We start from the raw sequence: 20,411 nt of genomic DNA on the forward strand, positions 1-20,411 counted from the left end.
CCACCCAGAGGTAAAGGGGAAAATAGAGACAAAACACACTGCAAAGAAAAAAAAAATGGTCTCAGAACTTCTCTTATCCCTCTATTGAGATGCATTAGTACTTTGGGCCACCTGTACTGTTATGACCTGGTGGTCAGGACAATAATGGACCTGGTGGTTAAGAGCACACGGAATGACCTGATAGTTACTGATAATAAGGACGAGCTCTGGGACGTGGGAACTCTGCTGACCGCAATCCCTAAACCTATCAAACACACTAGAAATAGCCGTGGATTGCGCCTAACGCTCCCTATGCAACTCGGCACAGCCTAAGAAACTAGCTAGCCCTGAAGATAGAAAAATAAAGCCTACCTTGCCTCAGAGAAATTCCCCAATGGAATAGGCAGCCCCCCACATATAATGACTGTGAGTAAAGATGAAAATACAAACACAGAGATGAAATAGATTTAGCAAAGTGAGGCCCGACTTACTGAACAGACCGAGGATAGGAAAGGTTACTTTGCGGTCAGCACAAAAACCTACAAAAGACCACGCAGAGGGCGCAAAAAGACCCTCCGCACCAACTCATGGTGCAGAGGCGCTCCCTCTGCCTCCCAGAGCTTCCAGCAAGCAAGACAACAAATTAAATAGCAAGCTGGACAGAAAAATAGAAAACCAAAGAAATACAAGCTGGAACTTAGCTTCTGATGGGAAGACAGGTCACAAGAACGATCCAGGAGTGAACTAGACCAATACTGGAACATTGACAGGTGGCATAGAGCAAAGATCTAAGTGGAGTTAAATAGAGCAGCAGCTAACGAATTAACCTAGTCACCTGTGAAACTCAGAAACACCCACCAGAGGAAGTCCATGGACAGAACCAGCCGAAGTACCATTCATGACCACAGGAGGGAGCCCGACAACAGAATTCACAACACACACACGCCGATTCAGCGATGTCAGCGGGAGAGCCAGCGACCAAAGAAAGTTCTGGCCTTCTAGCCCCGACCAACGACATCACAGCAGGATTCTGATCGTTGCTGCGTGTCAAACTAAACGATATCGCTAGCCAGGACGCTGCAACGTCACGGATCGCTAGCGATATCGTTTAGTGTGAAGGTACCTTAACATCTAAACAAGTTCAAGCTGCCCTGCAGTCCGAGGGTACAACAGTGTCAACCCGTATTATCCGTCGGCGTCTGAATGAAAAGGGACTGTATGGTAGGAGACCCAGGAAGACCCCACTTCTTACCCCGAGAAATAAAAAAGCCAGGCTGGAGTTTGCCAAAACTTACCTGAAAAAGCCTAAAATGTTTTGGAAGAATGTTCTCTGGTCAGATGAGACAAAAGTAGAGCTTTTTGGGCAAAGGCATCAACATAGAGTTTACAGGAGAAAAAAAGAGGCATTCAAAGTAAAGAACACGGTCCCTACAGTCAAACATGGCGGAGGTTCCCTGATGTTTTGGGGTTGCTTTGCTGCCTCTGGCACTGGACTGCTTGACCATGTGCATGGCATTAGGAAGTCTGAAGACTACCAACAAATTTTGCAGCATAATGTAGGGCCCAGTGTGAGAAAGCTGGGTCTCCCTCAGAGGTCATGGGTCTTACAGCAGGACAATGACCCAAAACACACTTCAAAAAGCACTAGAAAATGGTTTGAGAGAAAGCACTGGAGACTTCTAAGGTGGCCAGCAATGAGTCCAGACCTGAATCCCATAGAACACCTGTGGAGAAATCTAAAAATGGCAGTTTGGAGAAGGCACCCTTCAAATATCAGGGACCTGGAGCAGTTTGCCAAAGAAGAATGGTCGAAAATTCCAGCAGAGCATTGTAAGAAACTCATTGCTGGTTACCGGAAGTGGTTGGTCGCAGTTATTTTGGCTAAAGGTTGTGCAACCAAGTATTAGGCTGAGGGTGCCAATACTTTTGTCTGGCCCATTTTTGGAGTTTTGTGTGAAATGATCAATGTTTTGCTTTTTGCTTTATTCTCTTTTGTGTTTTTTCATTTAAGACAAATTAAATGAAGACAATAATACCCAAGAATTTGTGATTGCAATCATTTTCAGGAAGAAACTGAGTATTATCTGACATAATTGCAGGGGTGTCAATACTTTTGGCCATGACTGTATATATATATATTTTTTGGAATTTTTAAAAACAATTTATCCACCACATGACTCCTTTGTAAAGCAGCCACTGTAATCCAGGAATCCTTCATCCATCTAAGTAAAAAATGTCTGAGAGAATGACCTTGTGGATGGGACTGAGAGTAAAGTGTCAGTCTTCGACCATGACACAAAGCTATGTAGGATAATAAAAACTGAGCGATATTGTGTAATATTACATAATGATCTGGATAAGATGTCTGCAGTCACATGATAGATGAGGTTTAATGTTGATAAAACCTATTGTTACATTAAATGGGAGTATACTCGAGATTAGGCTACTTTCACACTAGCGTTTTTTGCAATACGTCACAATGCGTCGTTTATGGGAAAAAACGCCTCCTGCAAAGTTGTTTGCAGGATGCGTTTTTGCCCCATAGATTAACATTAGCGACGCATTGCGACGCATTGACACATGTCGCAACCGTCGTGCGACGGTTGTGCCGTGTTGTGGCGGACCGCCGGGAGCAAAAAATGTTACATGTAACATTTTTTGCTGCCGACGGACCGCTTTTTCTGACCACGCATGCGCGGCCGGAACTCCGCCCCCACCTCCCGCACCTTACAATGGGGTAGCGGATGCGCAGGAAAAATGCATCCGCTGCCGTCGTTGTGCGGCACATTCACTGCTAGCGTCGGAACCTCGGCCCAACGCACTGCGACGGGCCGAGTCCGACGCTAGTGTGAAAGTAGCCTTACAGAACAGGAGAAGGACTTTGGGTATTCTAGTTATAAGTAAGCTGAGCAGCAGTACTCAATGTCAAGTAGCAGCCCCAAAACTCAAACAATTTTTTAGGGTGTATAAAAAGAGAGATAAAGTGATCCCAGCTTATTTTTACCCCTCTATAAATCATTTATCAGGCTACATCTTGAAAATGAGATCCAATTTTAGGTTCCAAATTTTAAAAAGGATATTCAGAAGTTAGAGTCAGTTCAAAGGCGGTCACTATATGATTACATGGGTTTGAAGGCCTCTCATATGATGAGAGCCTCAGAGAACTTATTTACATGTATAATTAAATATATGTGTGGTCAGTACAAAGGACTGGCACTTGACTTATTCCTTACAAGGACCTTATAAAAACCTAGCGCGCATACATTACCTGTGGTGGAAAGGTGATTCGAACAGCTAAACAGGAAAGGATTCTTTACAGTTGGAGCAGTCAGACTGTGGAATGCCGACCACCAGAGGTAGTAATGGCCGACACTATAACAGCTTTTTATAAAAGGGCAGGATGTTTTTTTCACAACAAATGGTATTATTAGTTATAAATAATCTAGTGATAGAGAATGTAGAACTCGTGGAGAAAGGTTGAACTTGATGGACTTGTGTTTTTTACAACCCATATAAACCATGTAACTTTGTAAGAGAACATGTCAATCATATCTACTATTCTGTCTGATGAATGCTAAGCTAACACAAGGCAGAAGAGAAATACTTATTTTTATATTTTAGACCGTTACTGTTTTTCATCGATTGTAAAAAAGAGCCGGGACGTGGCAAGCGAAAAATAGACAGATGGTCAACAATCTTTAGAAAATTCCACTTCGGAATAAAATATCTGGATCTCATCAATGCCTGCTATGAAAGTATTGTTTTTTATTTTAAAATTGGCTGTACAAGTTACAAATGCAGAAATGTGTTATAGAAAATCTATATATTGTGTGAAGTTGTAATTCAAAATGAGATGTCTATGCACGTTTTTATTCTTATAGTTTAACACTACGTCTATCTTTGATATTGCAGGTCCTTATTAGACTCGTCAATGTGACTTATGAAGTTTGGTTCCAAAGTGGGAAACAAGGAGCTAAATGGAGGAGGGCAGAGGTTTATTTGGGGACATTGTCGGACTTTCAGGTTTGTATAATTGTGTTACATAATTGAGAGGTTTTCCAATATTGAAGCATCTACGGTCTGTCCTTAGCACACATTGTCAGCGATTGATTGGTGGGGATTATCCGATTGTGCAGGTGATTCACTGGAGAATGAACCCTTCCAGGGCCGAGACAAGGTATTTTAGTGCCCTAGGCAGTTGAAGCTGATGGCACCCCCCAACCCTTGCTGAACCCATAGCCCCAAAGCAAATGAATGATTCAGAGACTTGGAGGGTCACGGGCCAGAGGTAGGAGCTACATGCTGAAGAGATTCAGCAATAGGTTTTTTTTCAAAGTGTGCCCCCCTCGGAAAGGCAAGAGATAGCGCCCTAAGCGGGTGACTACCCTGTCTACCCTTTGTCCTGGCCCTGAACCCCTGAACTTACTGCCAATACTTAGATGCAATGATTGCTCTGCTAATTGGGCTGTTGGGCTATAATTCAAATCTTGGTGTCGCAGATTTCAGTTTCCAGCAGAATTATAAACACTCGAGGAAAAATAAGCTGTTTTACTTTTGTCATCTTAATTTTCAACATGGGCGATTCAGGAAAGAACTGACACAAACCAACGAGAGAGGTCACACGATACAGTCTAGTGAGGACATACACACATGTCAACAAGCTGTAACAATCAACACAGCACCGTCTGCAGTATGTAGGCCCCCGAAATGCTATTCCAGTAGACAATTGTCATGATTTTATAGGGGTTGTCCTGCTATCTAAATATTTTCAAAAGCTAAAAATGATCAAATAATAAAAAAAAATCATTCTTAATCTTCCTAACTCCTCACTGCTTCCTTTATGACTTTCTAAAGAGCTTCATAGATTTCTGATCTTTCTGCTCCAGTGATGCGGCATCGACATTGAAATATAACCACTACAATTAATCACTGACGCGTCAGCCCCACCAAGGTTACCGCTGCAGGCAATGGTTGGCTGGAGGGATCACATATTCATGACGATACATCATTACTGGTACAGTAAGGGCAGAAGCTGCGTGGGTCGCTGAAACAAAACAAAATAGGACTATACTTTTATTATTTAGTGGTTAGTGGGGGATTACCTGAAAAGCACATTGTGTTGAATGGAGCAAACCAACACCTCCACCTTGTCTGCTCTGAGGTCTGGGAGTATGTGAAAATTGTAAACCATCATAAAAATAGAGCAGCAGTGGTGGTGGTGTCCAACTGCTAGATCCATGTTTCAGTGAGAGACGGAAGGTGAAAAAGGTTGTAATGTCCACTACTTATACATTGACAGCCTATCCTTAGGTCAGGGTTATCAGTGGCGGCCGCTGGCCTGAAGTACTCACTTACAAAGCAGGCCGTCTTCTGACTGTTGCCACTGCAGGGTACTGACTATCCACCTCCTATTGATTTGAATAGGAAGCCGATGTGTAGTACCCTGATTCAGCCACTGTCAGAAGACAGAGCTGATCGGCAAGTGAGTACTTCAAGCAGCTGCTGACACTGATAACAGCTGAATGGCAGGGGTGCTGGGTGTCGGACCCTGGCCTATCAGACATTGGTGACATATCTTAAGCATACATCTTCAATGCAACAGTAATGGACAACCTCTTGAAGGGAAATAAAAAGGAATAAGTTTGTTGCACGCTGACCGTGAGTTCCAGATAGCAGAATTAAAAGAGACAGGAGAAGGCATGTTATTCACGTCGGTCTTGATGAGGGGGAATGCTGGAGTCAGATGCTCTTGATTCTTGAAGAGGTTCATGCCTGTTTATGAAGTACCACCTTGCACTATGTCAGAAATCTCACTCCAGTCAGGGACTGAAGTGACATTTCTAGCATAAGGAACACCACAGCTCATCATGAATTAGAGGAACCGTGACATCACACCCCAGCCGCAACCCCAGACAGCTCCTGTTCCGCCAAAAATGGATACTGGTATGAAAACGTCAAAAGTCACAAAATGTTGGCAAAACTCAGAGTTGCTCCTAAAGTTTGCAACTTTTCAAAGCTTTTAAATCAGAATTCTGGCTTGAAAGCTTTGATGAATCCGGCACATTGTGTTTACATAGCTGATTAGTGGGGGCACCAGGTGCAGGAACCCCACTGATCTACTATTGATGACCAATCTTGTAGATAGGTCATCAAATACCTATGCCCAGATGACTCCTTTAACTCTTCATGGGCATCTTGTAAACAAATCTCATCTTGTCATCTCTCATTGGTTTTGGTGCAAAGAGCTGACATATAAAGTAGTCTGCAAACAATGACTGCTTGGTAATACATTTGCCATTCTGTTGCCTCCACAATATTCCCCATGGAGTTTAACAGAATGTCTAATTTACTGGAGTGAAATTGAAAGATAGTGCCATAAACAATGTCAGCGGCAAGGTAATTAATTGGACATACCATATGCTCCACATTGTGTCTCCTTGCCAAATAATTAAACTGATATGTATTTGCGTTTGAATATCATGTTTCACTTACAGTAGGTCTTGGAAGATAATAATCTATCAAATGTTAAATAGGAGATTGCCGCTTGCTTAGGTAATGAAGCAATCTGTGACAAGAGCAGATATTTTTAGCATAAGATTTTGTTATTGGCTCCAAAGTTTAGAAGAGTTAGACTACATTAGAAAATGCGTGGATAATAAAACCTTAGCTAGCACAACACTGAACCAAGGTGGGAATATATAGTATAAACACCAAGATGTATCTCTTGTGATCATGGGGGTCTCTGCGGTCAGACCATACTAATCAGAAAGAAATAGCATATTCATGGTAGATGCCATAAATAAAAGCTGTCCAAAAATGCTAAGGGAGGGGGATTTATCATATTTTTTACAACTTTTTGTTCTCCTCTTTGGTCTTTGGATCAGTCCTTGGTCCAATGCTGATGAGGCCTCATTGTCCGCATGTGAACGTGCGTTGGGCGACACATGTTATTGTCATGACCTCGTGAAGTCTAGTCAGTACTGAAAGATGTGGACCAAAAACTGTTCCAAAGGAAGCGGAGGCTGGAAAGAGAGAGGAGTCAGCGGGACAGATGAAGGGTGGAGTAGGACAGGTGAGTATGACCTATGCTTATTAAACGTGGGATCTGGAAAGACTGAAATAATAACCTATTTAATCCAATTTTCTTTGGGCCAGAGCAAATCTGCCCAAAATGAATTTCATAAGATTCACTCTTTTTTACCCAGCACAACAAACAATCAGTATCATTGATTTCATTGGACACTGTTTAATTCTTCACTCCCCTGAGGAGCCACTGTAGGAAAATTAAATACTTGCTGCTGGATTTCTCCTCATATTGAGTGTCCCAGAAGCAGGACAGCCGTTGATGTTATTTCTTCATTAAAGGGAATACCATACTGAATGCAAGTATCCTGCAATATTTCATTTTCAGTAACATTTATTTTTTAGATTGTCCTCCAGGCTAAACGTGGTGTCAGTTATGTGGGAGATGTCAGCGTGGATGATATTTCTTTTGAGGACTGTTCGCCAGTACTAGTAATGGACAAGCAATGTACACCCGAGGAGTTCAGGTGCTCCAATAAATATTGCATTCCCAAGAATAACATGTGTGACTTTGTCAATGACTGCTCAGATAACTCTGACGAGGACCAGCACTTGTGTGGTAAGTGACTACAAACTGGGCAATCGAATGACAATAATTAGATTTAATGCAGATCATTCGTACATTTTTATTCACATTTTTACGCATTTTATTGCTCAGGCCTCATATGCACAAACATTATACAGCCAGGACCAGTTTCACAGAAAAGTATTCTGGTCCACCAGTGTAGAGCCTTCAATTTGCTATTTTTGGACAATGTTCCTGTTTAGGCCCACATTAAGCAACAGCGTTCCTGAGGAATCTTAGCCCAATTCTTATGGGCAAGGACCTCCAGTTCAATAATATTGGTAATAATAACATTGGACGTCATAACTCATAGGATCATAGAATGTTAGAGTTGAACAGGACTTCAAGCGTTATTGTGTCCAACCCCCTGCTCAATGCACGATTCAGTAAATCATCCTGGACAGCCTCTGTTTGAAGACATACATTGATGTAGAAATCACCACCTCTCGTGGCAGCCTGTTCCACTCATTGATCACCCTTGCTGTCAAAAAGTTTTTTCTAATATTTAATCTGTGTTTCCTCCCATTCAGTTTCATCCCATTGATTATAGGTTTTCCTTGTGCCAATGAGAATAAAGCTGATCCTGCTAAAGTGTGACAGACCTTCAGATATTTGTAGACAGCTATTAAGTCTCCTCTCAGTCTTCTCTTTTGTAAACTAAACATTCCCAAGTTCTTTAACTGTTCCTCATAGGACATTGTTTGCAACTAGTCACCATTCTGGTCACTACTCTCTGAACTTGCTCCAGTTTGTTCATATCTTTTTTTTAAATGTGGTTCCCAGAACTAGACCCAGTGTTCCAGATGAGGCCTGACCAAGAAGGAGTAGAGAGAAATAATTGCTTCGCATGATCTAAACTCTATGCTTCTGCTAATTCAACCCAGAATTGTGTTTTCCTTTTTTGCAACTGCATCACACTGTTGACTAATGTTTAGTCTGTGATCTATTAGTATACCCCAGTCTTTTTCACATGTGATGTTGCTTAGCCCTATTCCTCCCATTCTTTACATGCTTTTTTCATTTTTCTTGCCCAGATGTAGGTCTTTGTATTCTGCCTGCTAAAAATCATTCTGTTACTTGCTGCCCACAGTTCCAGTTTATTAGATCTTTTTGAATCCACTCTCTATTCTCTAGTATTAGCTATCCCTCCTAGCTTTGTGTAATTAGCAAATTTGATCACTTTAGTCTCAATTACTTCATCTAAATCATAGATAATGGTGTTGAACAACACTGGGCCCAGGACAGATCCCTGTGGTACCCCACTTGAGACATTCTTCCAACTGGATGTGCAGCCATTTATGACCACTCTTTGGGTCCAATCACTAACTAGTTATGAATCCACCTATCAGTTGCCTTGTCCATTCCATGCTTTGTCATTTTTTCAATATGAATAGTATGAGATACTTTGTCAAATGTTTTGCTGAAGTCAAGATATACAGGTCCTTCTCAAAAAATTAGCATATAGTGTTAAATTTCATTATTTACCATAATGTAATGATTACAATTAAACTTTCATATATTATAGATTCATTATCCACCAACTGAAATTTGTCAGGTCTTTTATTGTTTTAATACTGATGATTTTGGCATACAACTCCTGATTAACCCAAAAAACTTGTCTCAATAAATTAACATATCAAGAAAAGGTTCTCTAAACGACCTATTACCCTAATCTTCTGAATCAACTAATTAACTCTAAACACATGCAAAAGATACCTGAGGCTTTTATAAACTCCCTGCCTGGTTCATTACTCAAAACCCCCATCATGGGTAAGACTAGCGACCTGACAGATGTCAAGAAGGCCATCATTGACACCCTCAAGCAAGAGGGTAAGACCCAGAAAGAAATTTCTCAACAAATAGGCTGTTCCCAGAGTGCTGTATCAAGGCACCTCAATGGTAAGTCTGTTGGAAGGAAACAATGTGGCAGAAAACGCTGTACAACGAGAAGAGGAGACCGGACCCTGAGGAAGATTGTGGAGAAGGACCGATTCCAGACCTTGGGGAACCTGAGGAAGCAGTGGACTGAGTCTGGTGTGGAAACATCCAGAGCCACCGTGCACAGGCGTGTGCAGGAAATGGGCTACAGGTGCCGCATTCCCCAGGTAAAGCCACTTTTGAGCTACAGAGAAGCAGCACTGGACTGTTGCTAAGTGGTCCCAAGTACTTTTTTCTGATGAAAGCAAATTTTGCATGTCATTCGGAAATCAAGGTGCCAGAGTCTGGAGGAAGACTGGGGAGAAGGAAATGCCAAAATGCCTGAAGTCCAGTGTCAAGTACCCACAGTCAGTGATGGTGTGGGGTGCGATGTCAGCTGCTGGTGTTGGTCCACTGTGTTTCATCAAGGGCAGGGTCAATGCAGCTAGCTATCAGGAGATTTTGGAGCACTTCATGCTTCCATCGGCTGAAATGCTTTATGGAGATGAAGATTTCATTTTTCAGCACGACCTGGCACCTGCTCACAGTGCCAAAACCACTGGTAAATGGTTTACTGACCATGGTATTACTGTGCTCAATTGGCCTGCCAACTCTCCTGACCTGAACCCCATAGAGAATCTGTGGGATATTGTGAAGAGAAAGTTGAGAGACGCAAGACGCAACACTCTGGATGAGCTTAAGGCCGCTATTGAAGCATCCTGGGCCTCCATAACATCTCAGCAGTGTCACAGGCTGATTGCCTCCATGCCACGCCGCATTGAAGCAGTCATTTCTGCCAAAGGATTCCCAACCAAGTATTGAGTGCATAACTGAACATTATTATTTGATGTTTTTTTTGTTTGTTATTAAAAAACACTTTTATTTGATTGGATGGGTGAAATATGCTAATTTATTGAGACAGGTTTTTTGGGTTATCAGGAGTTGTATGCCAAAATCATCAGTATTAAAACAATAAAAGACCTGACAAATTTCAGTTGGTGGATAATGAATCTATAATATATGAAAGTTTAATTGTAATCATTACATTATGGTAAATAATGAAATTTAACACTATATGCTAATTTTTTGAGAAGGACCTGTACTATATTTGCTACGTTTACCTGATCCACTCAGTCAGTAATTCTGTCATAGAAGGAAATTAAGTTAGTCTGACATGACTTATTAGTTAAAAACCCATGCTGGCTCTGGTTAATCACTTTATTCTCATCTAGGTACTTGCATAAATGTTGTTTAATAATTTGCTCAAAGATCTTTCCTTTCTTTTCTTCAAATTGAGATTCTGGTTTGGTTATTATCCCAAGTCAAGTGGCAAGGTTTGTTAAAGGGTCGACATTGACTTGTAGGATTGCTACCTTCCAATAGGTGGCACTAGAATTCTAGTTCTCTTCCTCTCTGAAGAGACACTTTGCATAATTAGCATATTTCCCAGAGGAGAATTGCAGCTTTAAGTCTCCTCATCTCGGCATGCTTAGCATGTCAATCTCTGCAAGGAGAAACTATACTTCTTAGATATCGGTCGGACGCCTCTCACACAGGCAAACAAGATCTCCACTTTGCACTGATGTGGGGCAGTACCCCGAAACACAGTGTCTGCAAAAGGAGATTCTGGTTTGGCTGTTATCCTAAGTCATGTGATAAGGCTCATTAAATGGTTGACATTGACTTGTACGATTGCTACCATCCAATAGGTGGAACTAGAGTTCTAGTTCTCTTCCTCTCTGAAGAGACAATTTGCATAATTAGCATATTTCCCAGAGGAGCATTGCGGCTTTAAGGGTACCGTCACACAGTGCAATTTTGATCGCTACGACGGCACGATTCGTGACGCTCCAGCATCGTAACAATATCGCTCCAGCATCGTAGACTGCTGTCACACTTTGCAATGTACGACGCTGGAGCGATAATTTCATGACGTATGTGCGATGTAGAAGCCGTTGGTTACTATGCGCACATCGTATACGATTTATGTTACACCATGCGATCATGCCGCCACAGCGGGACACTAGACGATGAAAGAAAGTTTCAAACGATCTGCTACGACGTACGTTTCTCAGCGGGGTCCCTGATCGCAGGAGCGTGTCAGACACTGCGATATTGTAACTATAAGAACACTCAACAAGGCACAATAATCACTTATTATATTAAAAAGGATTTCGGCATATATATATATATATATATATATATATATATATATATATATACAGTTAGGGCCAGAAATATTTGGACAGTTACACAAGTTTTGTTATTTTAGCTGTTTACAAAAATATGTTCAGAAATACAATTATATATATAATATGGGCTGAAAGTGCACACTCCCAGCTGCAATATGATAGTTTCCACATCCAAATCGGAGAAAGGGTTTAGGAATCATAGCTCTGTAATGCATAGCGTCCTCTTTTTCAAGGGACCAAAAGTAATTGGACAATGGACTCTAAGGGCTGCAATTAACTCTGAAGGCATCTCCCTCGTTAACCTGTAATCAATGAAGTAGTTAAAAGGTCAGGGGTGGATTCCAGGTGTGTGGTTTTGCATTTGGAAGCTGTTGCTGTGAGCAGACAACATGCGGTCAAAGGAACTCTCAATTGAGGTGAAGCAGAACATCCTGAGGCTGAAAAAAAAGAAAAAATCCATCAGAGAGATAGCACACATGCTTGGAGTAGCAAAATCAACAGTTGGGTACATTCTGAGAAAAAAGGAATTGACTGGTGAGCTTGGGAACTCAAAAAGGCCTGGGCGTCCACGGATGACAACAGTGGTGGATGATCGCCGCATACTTAATTTGGTGAAGAAGAACACGTTCACAACATTAACTGAAGTCCAGAACACTCTCAGTAGGTGTATCTGTCTCTAAGTCAACAGTAAAGAGAAGACTCCATGACCGTAAATACAAAGGGTTCACATCTAGATGCAAACCATTCATCAATACCAAAAATAGACAGGTCAGAGTTAAATGTGCAGAAAAACACCTCAAGAAGCCAGCTCAGTTCTGGAAAAGTATTCTATGGACAGATGAGACAAAGATCAACCTGTACCAGAATGATGGGAAGAAAAAAGTTTGGAGAAGAAAGGGAACGGCACATGATCCAAGGCACACCACATCCCCTGTAAAACATGGTGGAGGCAACGTGATGGCATGGGCATGCATGGCTTTCAATGGCACTGGGTCACTTGTGTTTATTGATGACATAAGAGCAGACAAGAGTAGCCGGATGAATTCTGAAGTGTACCGGGATATACTTTCAGCCCAGATTCAGCCAAATGCTGCAAAGTTGATTGGACGGCGCTTCATAGTACAGATGGACAATGACCCCAAGCATACAGCCAAAGCTACCCAGGAGTTCATGAGTGCCAAAAAGTGGAACATTCTGCAATGGCCAAGTCAATCTCCAGATCTAAACCCAATTGAGCATGCATTTCACTTGCTCAAATCCAGACTTAAGACGGAAAGACCCACAAACAAGCAAGACCTGAAGGCTGCGGCTGTAAAGGCCTGGCAAAGCATTAAGAAGGAGGAAACCCAGCGTTTGGTGATGTCCATGGGTTCCAGACTTAAGGCAGTGATTGCCTCCAAAGGATTTGCAACAAAATATTGAAAATAAAAATTTTTTGTTTGGGTTATGTTTATTTGTCCAATTACTTTTGACCTCCTAAAATGTGGAGTGTTTGTAAAGAAATGTGTACAATTCCTACATTTTTTATCAGATATTTTTGTTCAACCCTTCAAATTAAACGTTACAATCTGCACTTGAATTCTGTTGTAGAGGTTTCATTTCAAATCCAATGTGGTGGCATGCAGAGCCCAACTCGCGAAAATTGTGTCACTGTCCAAATATTTCTGGCCCTAACTGTATATATATATATATATACCACTAGGTACATACACATATATACCCACATATATTCACATATATCTCGTCTATTGTGCCAAAGGAAGAAAAGAAAGAAGTGGAACCCACTCAGTATATATTGACACCACCAGAATGTGAGCAATGGAAAAACAAGGGACCCAAACAAGCAAATAGGTGATATTTAAAATTCAAAGTTTATTTCAATAAAGATATGGTAAGCAATAATCCACAATAAAAAATATAATATTAAAAATATATATATATCTCACATAAAAATACAAACTACGCACGTATGCTGGACCGAAGAAAACGTGCCAACTACATCAATATATATATAGGCAAGATTTTTAATACAAGAGAACCCCTGGAAAAATAATAAATATAATATAATTCATAAAAAAGTATATTTTTTATATATATATGCTGTGTAAAAAGGATAAAGGAGGACAAAAAAAGTGTGTATAAAAAGTTTAATATACAGTAGGGTGAGGACTAAAAAAATATATATGTAGTTAAGAAAATATAAAAATTCATAAGCCTCACAAAGTGCACAGTGACAATTATTCCTCAAATATTGCAAAAAAGTGAAGGTCCGCTGACCCAGAACAGAGGGTGAGGGCCGTTACACCTCAGAGCCAAGTAAAGTGAACAGTGCATATAAAGAAAAAAAGGGAACGTTTACACATTAATAAACTATACCTTCCAGGGGTTAATAGGTCCAGTATAACGTGCGCCCCGACGCGCGTTTCGGAACGAGTCCTTCGTCAGGGAAAAGGTATACTGTCCTAAATAGCCGTTTTTATAGTAATAATAATTAGCGCCAATGTCTAGCGTCCGGGTGTGTGTGGCGCATCCGCCGCCAGGAGGTCCCGGAAGTCCGTGACGTGCACGTCATGTGATCGGACGCACGGCACTGTGGGCCGGCGTTGCCTAGATCACACAGACGCGGTGAGTCAGGGCTGTGAGACACAAGCGGCGCATGCGCACCACCAAGGACCCGACATTGGACGCTAGAAGGTAAATGAAGATACGAAGGGAACATGAGCAGTTCCATACAGAACCATGATGCTATAATGAGAACTCCATGCAATTACAACAGTTACATAAACAATCTGGACCATATAATAAGAGAGAATATATGTAAATATACAATATGAAAAAATATATCATACATAAATAGTATCCAAATTAATAATACATATTCTAAGTACATACATAATCAATAATTACATATACATGATCAAATAAATATATATTACTGTATATAGCTAATATCAAATTACATATATCTCAATAACATGTGATGTAAATATCCAAGAAATATAATGAAAAATAATAAATAAAATAATAATAATAAAAATAAAAATAAAAAATATAAAAATAAATAAATAAAGATAAATTTGAATATAAATAATGAAATAAGAAATAATAATTAATAAAAAATAAATAAAATAAAAAAATAAAAAACAAAAAATAATAAAAAATAAATATAAACATGTATATAGTATTATTTAGCTGCTGATAAATAGTCCAAATTGAGGTATCCAAGATTCAACAGTTAGATCCACATAATATTCCCTTCATCTTGGAACCTTATAACGATGAATTCATGTATATGAATAACCTACAATGAATAATAAAAACCAGGTTAAAAGAACAGTATAAAAAATATAAAAGATATATAAAAAATAAATGGATATAAAAGGTGGTTAAAAACACACGGGCAAGTCACATATATTAGAGGAAAGGGGCAAAGCTCAAATTTTCATTTAATCCTCTAGGGAAAACAGTGTCCAACGTCCAAATCCATTTGGTCTCCTTCTGCAGTAACTGTGTACTAATTCTCCCGCCACGTTCATTTGGCTCAACCATATCAATCCCCATCACTTTCAAAAGTGAAGAGTCACACCCATGATATAATTTAAAATGTTTAGGGATAGTCTTCAATTGGGTAATATCCTCAATATCCTTTGCTGCTTCTATCCCTAGGACATGCTCTCGTACTCTGATTTTTAATTGACGAGTAGTCATTCCGACATAGATCAATAGGCAGGGACATGTGGCATAATATATTACAGCCTTTGAAGTACAAGTTATGGCATGTTTAATATTAAAAGTTGTTGTCCCCATTGAATTACAAAAATTCTGACTCCTCACTATATTGGGGCAGGCTACGCATTTGCCACAAGCTCTACAACCAGACGGGGGTTTTAAATTAGATAAAAAAGAAGGGACATTTATTTTTATTTATAATTTTTTTATTTTTTTATTTTTTATTTTTCTTTATTTTTATTTTTATTATTATTATTTTATTTATTATTTTTCATTATATTTCTTGGATATTTACATCACATGTTATTGAGATATATGTAATTTGATATTAGCTATATACAGTAATATATATTTATTTGATCATGTATATGTAATTATTGATTATGTATGTACTTAGAATATGTATTATTAATTTGGATACTATTTATGTATGATATATTTTTTCATATTGTATATTTACATATATTCTCTCTTATTATATGGTCCAGATTGTTTATGTAACTGTTGTAATTGCATGGAGTTCTCATTATAGCATCATGGTTCTGTATGGAACTGCTCATGTTCCCTTCGTATCTTCATTTACCTTCTAGCGTCCAATGTCGGGTCCTTGGTGGTGCGCATGCGCCGCTTGTGTCTCACAGCCCTGACTCACCGTGTCTGTGTGATCTAGGCAACGCCGGCCCACAGTGCCGTGCGTCCGATCACATGACGTGCACGTCACGGACTTCCGGGACCTCCTGGCGGCGGATGCGCCACACACACCCGGACGCTAGACATTGGCGCTAATTATTATTACTATAAAAACGGCTATTTGGGACAGTATACGTACCCCCTGATGAAGGACTCGTTCCGAAACGCGCGTCGGGGCGCACGTAATACTGGACCTATTAACCCCTGGAAGGTATAGTTTGAGGTGTAACGCCCTCTGTTCTGGGTCAGCGGACCTTCACTTTTTTGCAATATTTGAGGAATAATTGTCACTGTGCACTTTGTGAGGCTTATGAATTTTTATATTTTCTTACTTACATATATATTTTTTTAGTCCTCACCCTACTGTATATTAAACTTTTTATACACACTTTTTTTGTCCTCCTTTATCCTTTTTACACAGCATATATATATAAAAATATACTTTTTTATGAATTATATTATATTTATTATTTTTCCAGGGGTTCTCTTGTATTAAAAATCTTGCCTATATATATATTGATGTAGTTGGCACGTTTTCTTCGGTCCAGCATACGTGCGTAGTTTGTATTTTTATGTGAGATATATATATATTTTTAATATTATATTTTTTATTGTGGATTATTGCTTACCATATCTTTATTGAAATAAACTTTGAATTTTAAATATCACCTATTTGCTTCTTTGGGTCCCTTGTTTTTCCATTGCTCACATTCTGGTGGTATTGATATCGTAACTATATCGCTCGAACGTCACGAATCGTGCCATCGTAGCGATCAAAATTGCACTGTGTGACGGTACCCTAAGTCTCCTCATCTCTGCACGCTTAGCATGTCAATGTCTGCAAGGAGAAATGATACTTCTTGAGTACCCTAGCATGTAATTCGTCTGGACCTGGAGACTTGAATTCATTTATGTTAGCTAAGTATTCCCTCACTATCTCTCTGTTTATAGATAGTGGGGATTATTTTATTACTTCAATGTTACAGTGAATATCAGTTGATGTTACATTTACTTTCTGAGAGAACAGATGCCAAATAAGAATTTAAAAGTTTGGCCTTCTCAACATCATTTTTTATCATTGCACCATTTTCAGTATGCAAAAATCCTATAGCGTCTTTGATTTTTCTTTTACCGTATATTCTCGAGTGTAAGCCAAGATTTTCAGCCCACTTTTTAGGTTAAAAGTGCCCCTCTCGGCTTGTATTCAAGTCATTGTCCCAGGAGGTCTGCGGGGAAGGGGGGGGTGGCAGGAGTGGTGGCTGTCACATCACATTCACCTGCTTCCGGCCCGGTCTCTGCACATCCCTGCTTCTCCAATGGTCTCCGGCGCCCGCAGCTCTTCCTGTGTTCAATGGTCACGTGGTACGGCTCATTAAAGTAATGAATATGGACGCGACTCCACTCCCATAGGCGTGGAGTGCATATTCATTATTTTAGTGAGCGGTAGTATGTGACGGCTGAACACAGAATCAAGCTGCTGGTGCCAGAGACCATCGGAGAAGTAGAGACCACGCCTGGAGGGTGAGTATAATGGGGGAGGGTGAGCCATGCAATATTCACCTGTCTCCGTTCCACCACCACACTGTGTCTTCCGCGTCCTCTCACTGTGACTTTAAGGTTAGAGGGTGCGATGAAGTGGTTTGTGCGCGCACTCTGTCTGAACAGTCACTGCAGAGACCCGGAAGACACAGCAGTGCATGGCGGTGGAACGTGGACAGGTGAATACTGCAAGTGCCGGTGTCCTGAGCCAGCTGTGACTCCCACACTTGGCCCCCATAGCATGCCGTGTCCCCGCCTGCTCAGGACACTGGCACCAGACCCCCAGCGATGAGAGGTGAGTATGGCATTTTTTATTGCAGCAGCAGCATTATATGGGGCTTAGTACTATATGGAGCATCTTATGGGGCCATCAACCTTTGTGCAGCATTATATGGGGCATAATATTCTATGGAGCATCTTATGGGGACATCAACCTTTGTGGAGCATTATATGGGGCATATTATTCTATTGAGCATCTTATGGGGCCCATCATGAACTTTATACAGCATTATATGGGGGCTCCTGATTCAATATGGATATTCAAAAACATTTAACCTACGGATGTCTCAATTAATTTTACTTTTATTGGTATCTATTTTTATTTTTGAATTTTACCAGTAGCTGCTGCCTTTCGCACCCTAGGCTTATACTCGAGTCAATAAGTTTTCCCAGTTTTTTTGTGGCAAAATTAGGGGTCTCGCCTTATACTTGGGTCAGCTTATACTCGAGTTTTGACATACCCCCAAAATCCCTTTTTATTGGTTTTTTCATCTCTTTCAAGCCTTAATTCATTATCAGCTTTAGATAATCTGATCCATGCACTGCAGACAGCATTATATTCTTCTTTAGATATGCCTCCCTCTTCCCATTTGATAAACATTTCTTTCTTCCTTTTTAGCATGAATTTAAGTTCTGTGTTCATCCATACTGGTTTCCTTAAAAGCTTCCTATTCTCCCCTCTTTTAGAGATTGTTAACGATTGTGCTTTGAGAAACTCATTTTTCAAAATTCCCCATCCTTCCTGGTTATTTCTGTCCTTAAGGACATTGAATCCCTCCTATCATCTTTCTGAGTCCCTTAAAAATCTGTCTTTCTGAAATCCAACCTTGAAGTCTGAGTTTTCACAGATCTTATTCTAGTTATCCAAAATTCTATGATAGCATGATTCCTGCCTCCTTGGGTTCCAGCCACCCTCACCTCCTCAACCATTTCCTCCCTGTTTATAAGGATTAGATCCAAGGTAGCAGATCGCTTTGTTTTCTCCTCTACCTTTTGAAAATAAAGCTCCGACTCCCAGATATCAGCTTAATTTATCAAAAATATTTTTTTAAAAATGGTTAATGGCATCCTCACATATCACTAAATGTAACACTATGATTTATAGAAGGCTATTCTGTTACATTTAATGATATATAAGAATGTAAATGAGTGTTTTAAAATATTTTAATAAAGTTGTATTCAGGTTTTTTTCCTATTCTATTCTTCATAAAGTAGGGCCCCTTACCAACATTTTGGAGGCCTTTCTTGCTCACAGAACGTATAACATTTTCTTTTCTGTTTTTCTGATACTTGATATCATCTTGTCCTCCACATGCTACAGGTTTCCAGTTCCTGAGGAAGCAAAGCATCCCTAAAGCATGACCAACCCTCTGCCATGCTTCACCGTATGCATCAATGAGTTACCTTCATTTTTGACTGAAGGCATTAGCTGGCCTCTATCATGCTTCTCTGTAGGCATTACACAGCCTCCACCAAGCTTCACTGTAGGCAGTGCGTTCTTTTTAGCTTATTTATATAGCTTTACTTTGCTCCTGGAGTTATGTTTATTGGAAGCCCTTGGAAAAGAGGGTCCAAAGATAATTTCCTATTTTGCACCCACTAAAAGGAACACTAATTAGGGATCTTTAATACAGCAGCTTTAGAAAGTTATAGCTCAATACTGTACCTCTCTTTTCCTCTGATGACATACTGAGTCGTAGAGAGGCTATTTTTGTGGTTCCTCTGAAGTTGGACAGAAACAAATATTTTCCCATTTTCCATCTGATGCTGTATTGAGGAGTTTGGTTTTAACAAAGAATACTTTCATAATTTGGTGTAATGGGTAATGTATAGAGTACATGTGACTCCATAATGCAGGACCTAACAGACTATAGTTAAGTTTTAAGCATCCAATAATTCTATACACATGGATCTACATTATATTTTAATCCTCAATACGTATATTCCTCACATATTTAGTATTCTGGACACTGTGATTTTAATATCCGGCCAGATGTCCTCCTCATAATAGATCTAACTAAGTGACAGTGACCTAACCCATAATTCCCAGGGTTGCATACAGAAATACCCAACAGGACTATGCAAAAAGTCTTCATTTTCCCTGCAGTCCATGTTACATCCCTTTAGAGAGGAAATCATATTTTTGCTTATCATCATATTTTTTGGGGATTGGATCGTTCGTAAGTAATAAAATAGCACCGCAGAGCAGATTGACTAGTAGTCCACATTATACAGCACAGGATTGACATATTACAATAAAGCACAGGAGAACAGATTGATTTCCAGCACAAACAGTATATTGTGTCATTTCCTGCTGTCGTCTTATGAAAATGCGAAACTTTTTTTCACTGAAGTACATAACTAGGTTACCGCAACAGAACTGTAATAACAAGGCGAGACATTACCACAGTGAGGAGTCATGCATGCAGCCACATTAC

The 20,411-nt window shown here is 40.0% G+C and overlaps 1 protein-coding gene across 2 annotated transcripts in view; it reads left to right on the forward strand.

The window, feature by feature from the left end:
• MALRD1 (MAM and LDL receptor class A domain containing 1) overlaps positions 1 to 20,411 on the forward strand; it is a 419,241-nt gene that overhangs the window by 207,822 nt on the left and 191,008 nt on the right. For both annotated transcript variants that reach the window (XM_069729529.1, XM_069729530.1), the window contains 2 exons: positions 3,892 to 4,002; positions 7,408 to 7,621. In XM_069729529.1, coding sequence (XP_069585630.1) covers positions 3,892 to 4,002; positions 7,408 to 7,621 — 325 coding nt within the window. The remainder of the gene's footprint in view (positions 1 to 3,891; positions 4,003 to 7,407; positions 7,622 to 20,411) is intronic.

The sequence above is a fragment of the Ranitomeya imitator genome, chromosome 6 (assembly GCF_032444005.1).
Source record: "Ranitomeya imitator isolate aRanImi1 chromosome 6, aRanImi1.pri, whole genome shotgun sequence".
NCBI classification, from domain to species: domain Eukaryota; kingdom Metazoa; phylum Chordata; class Amphibia; order Anura; family Dendrobatidae; genus Ranitomeya; species Ranitomeya imitator.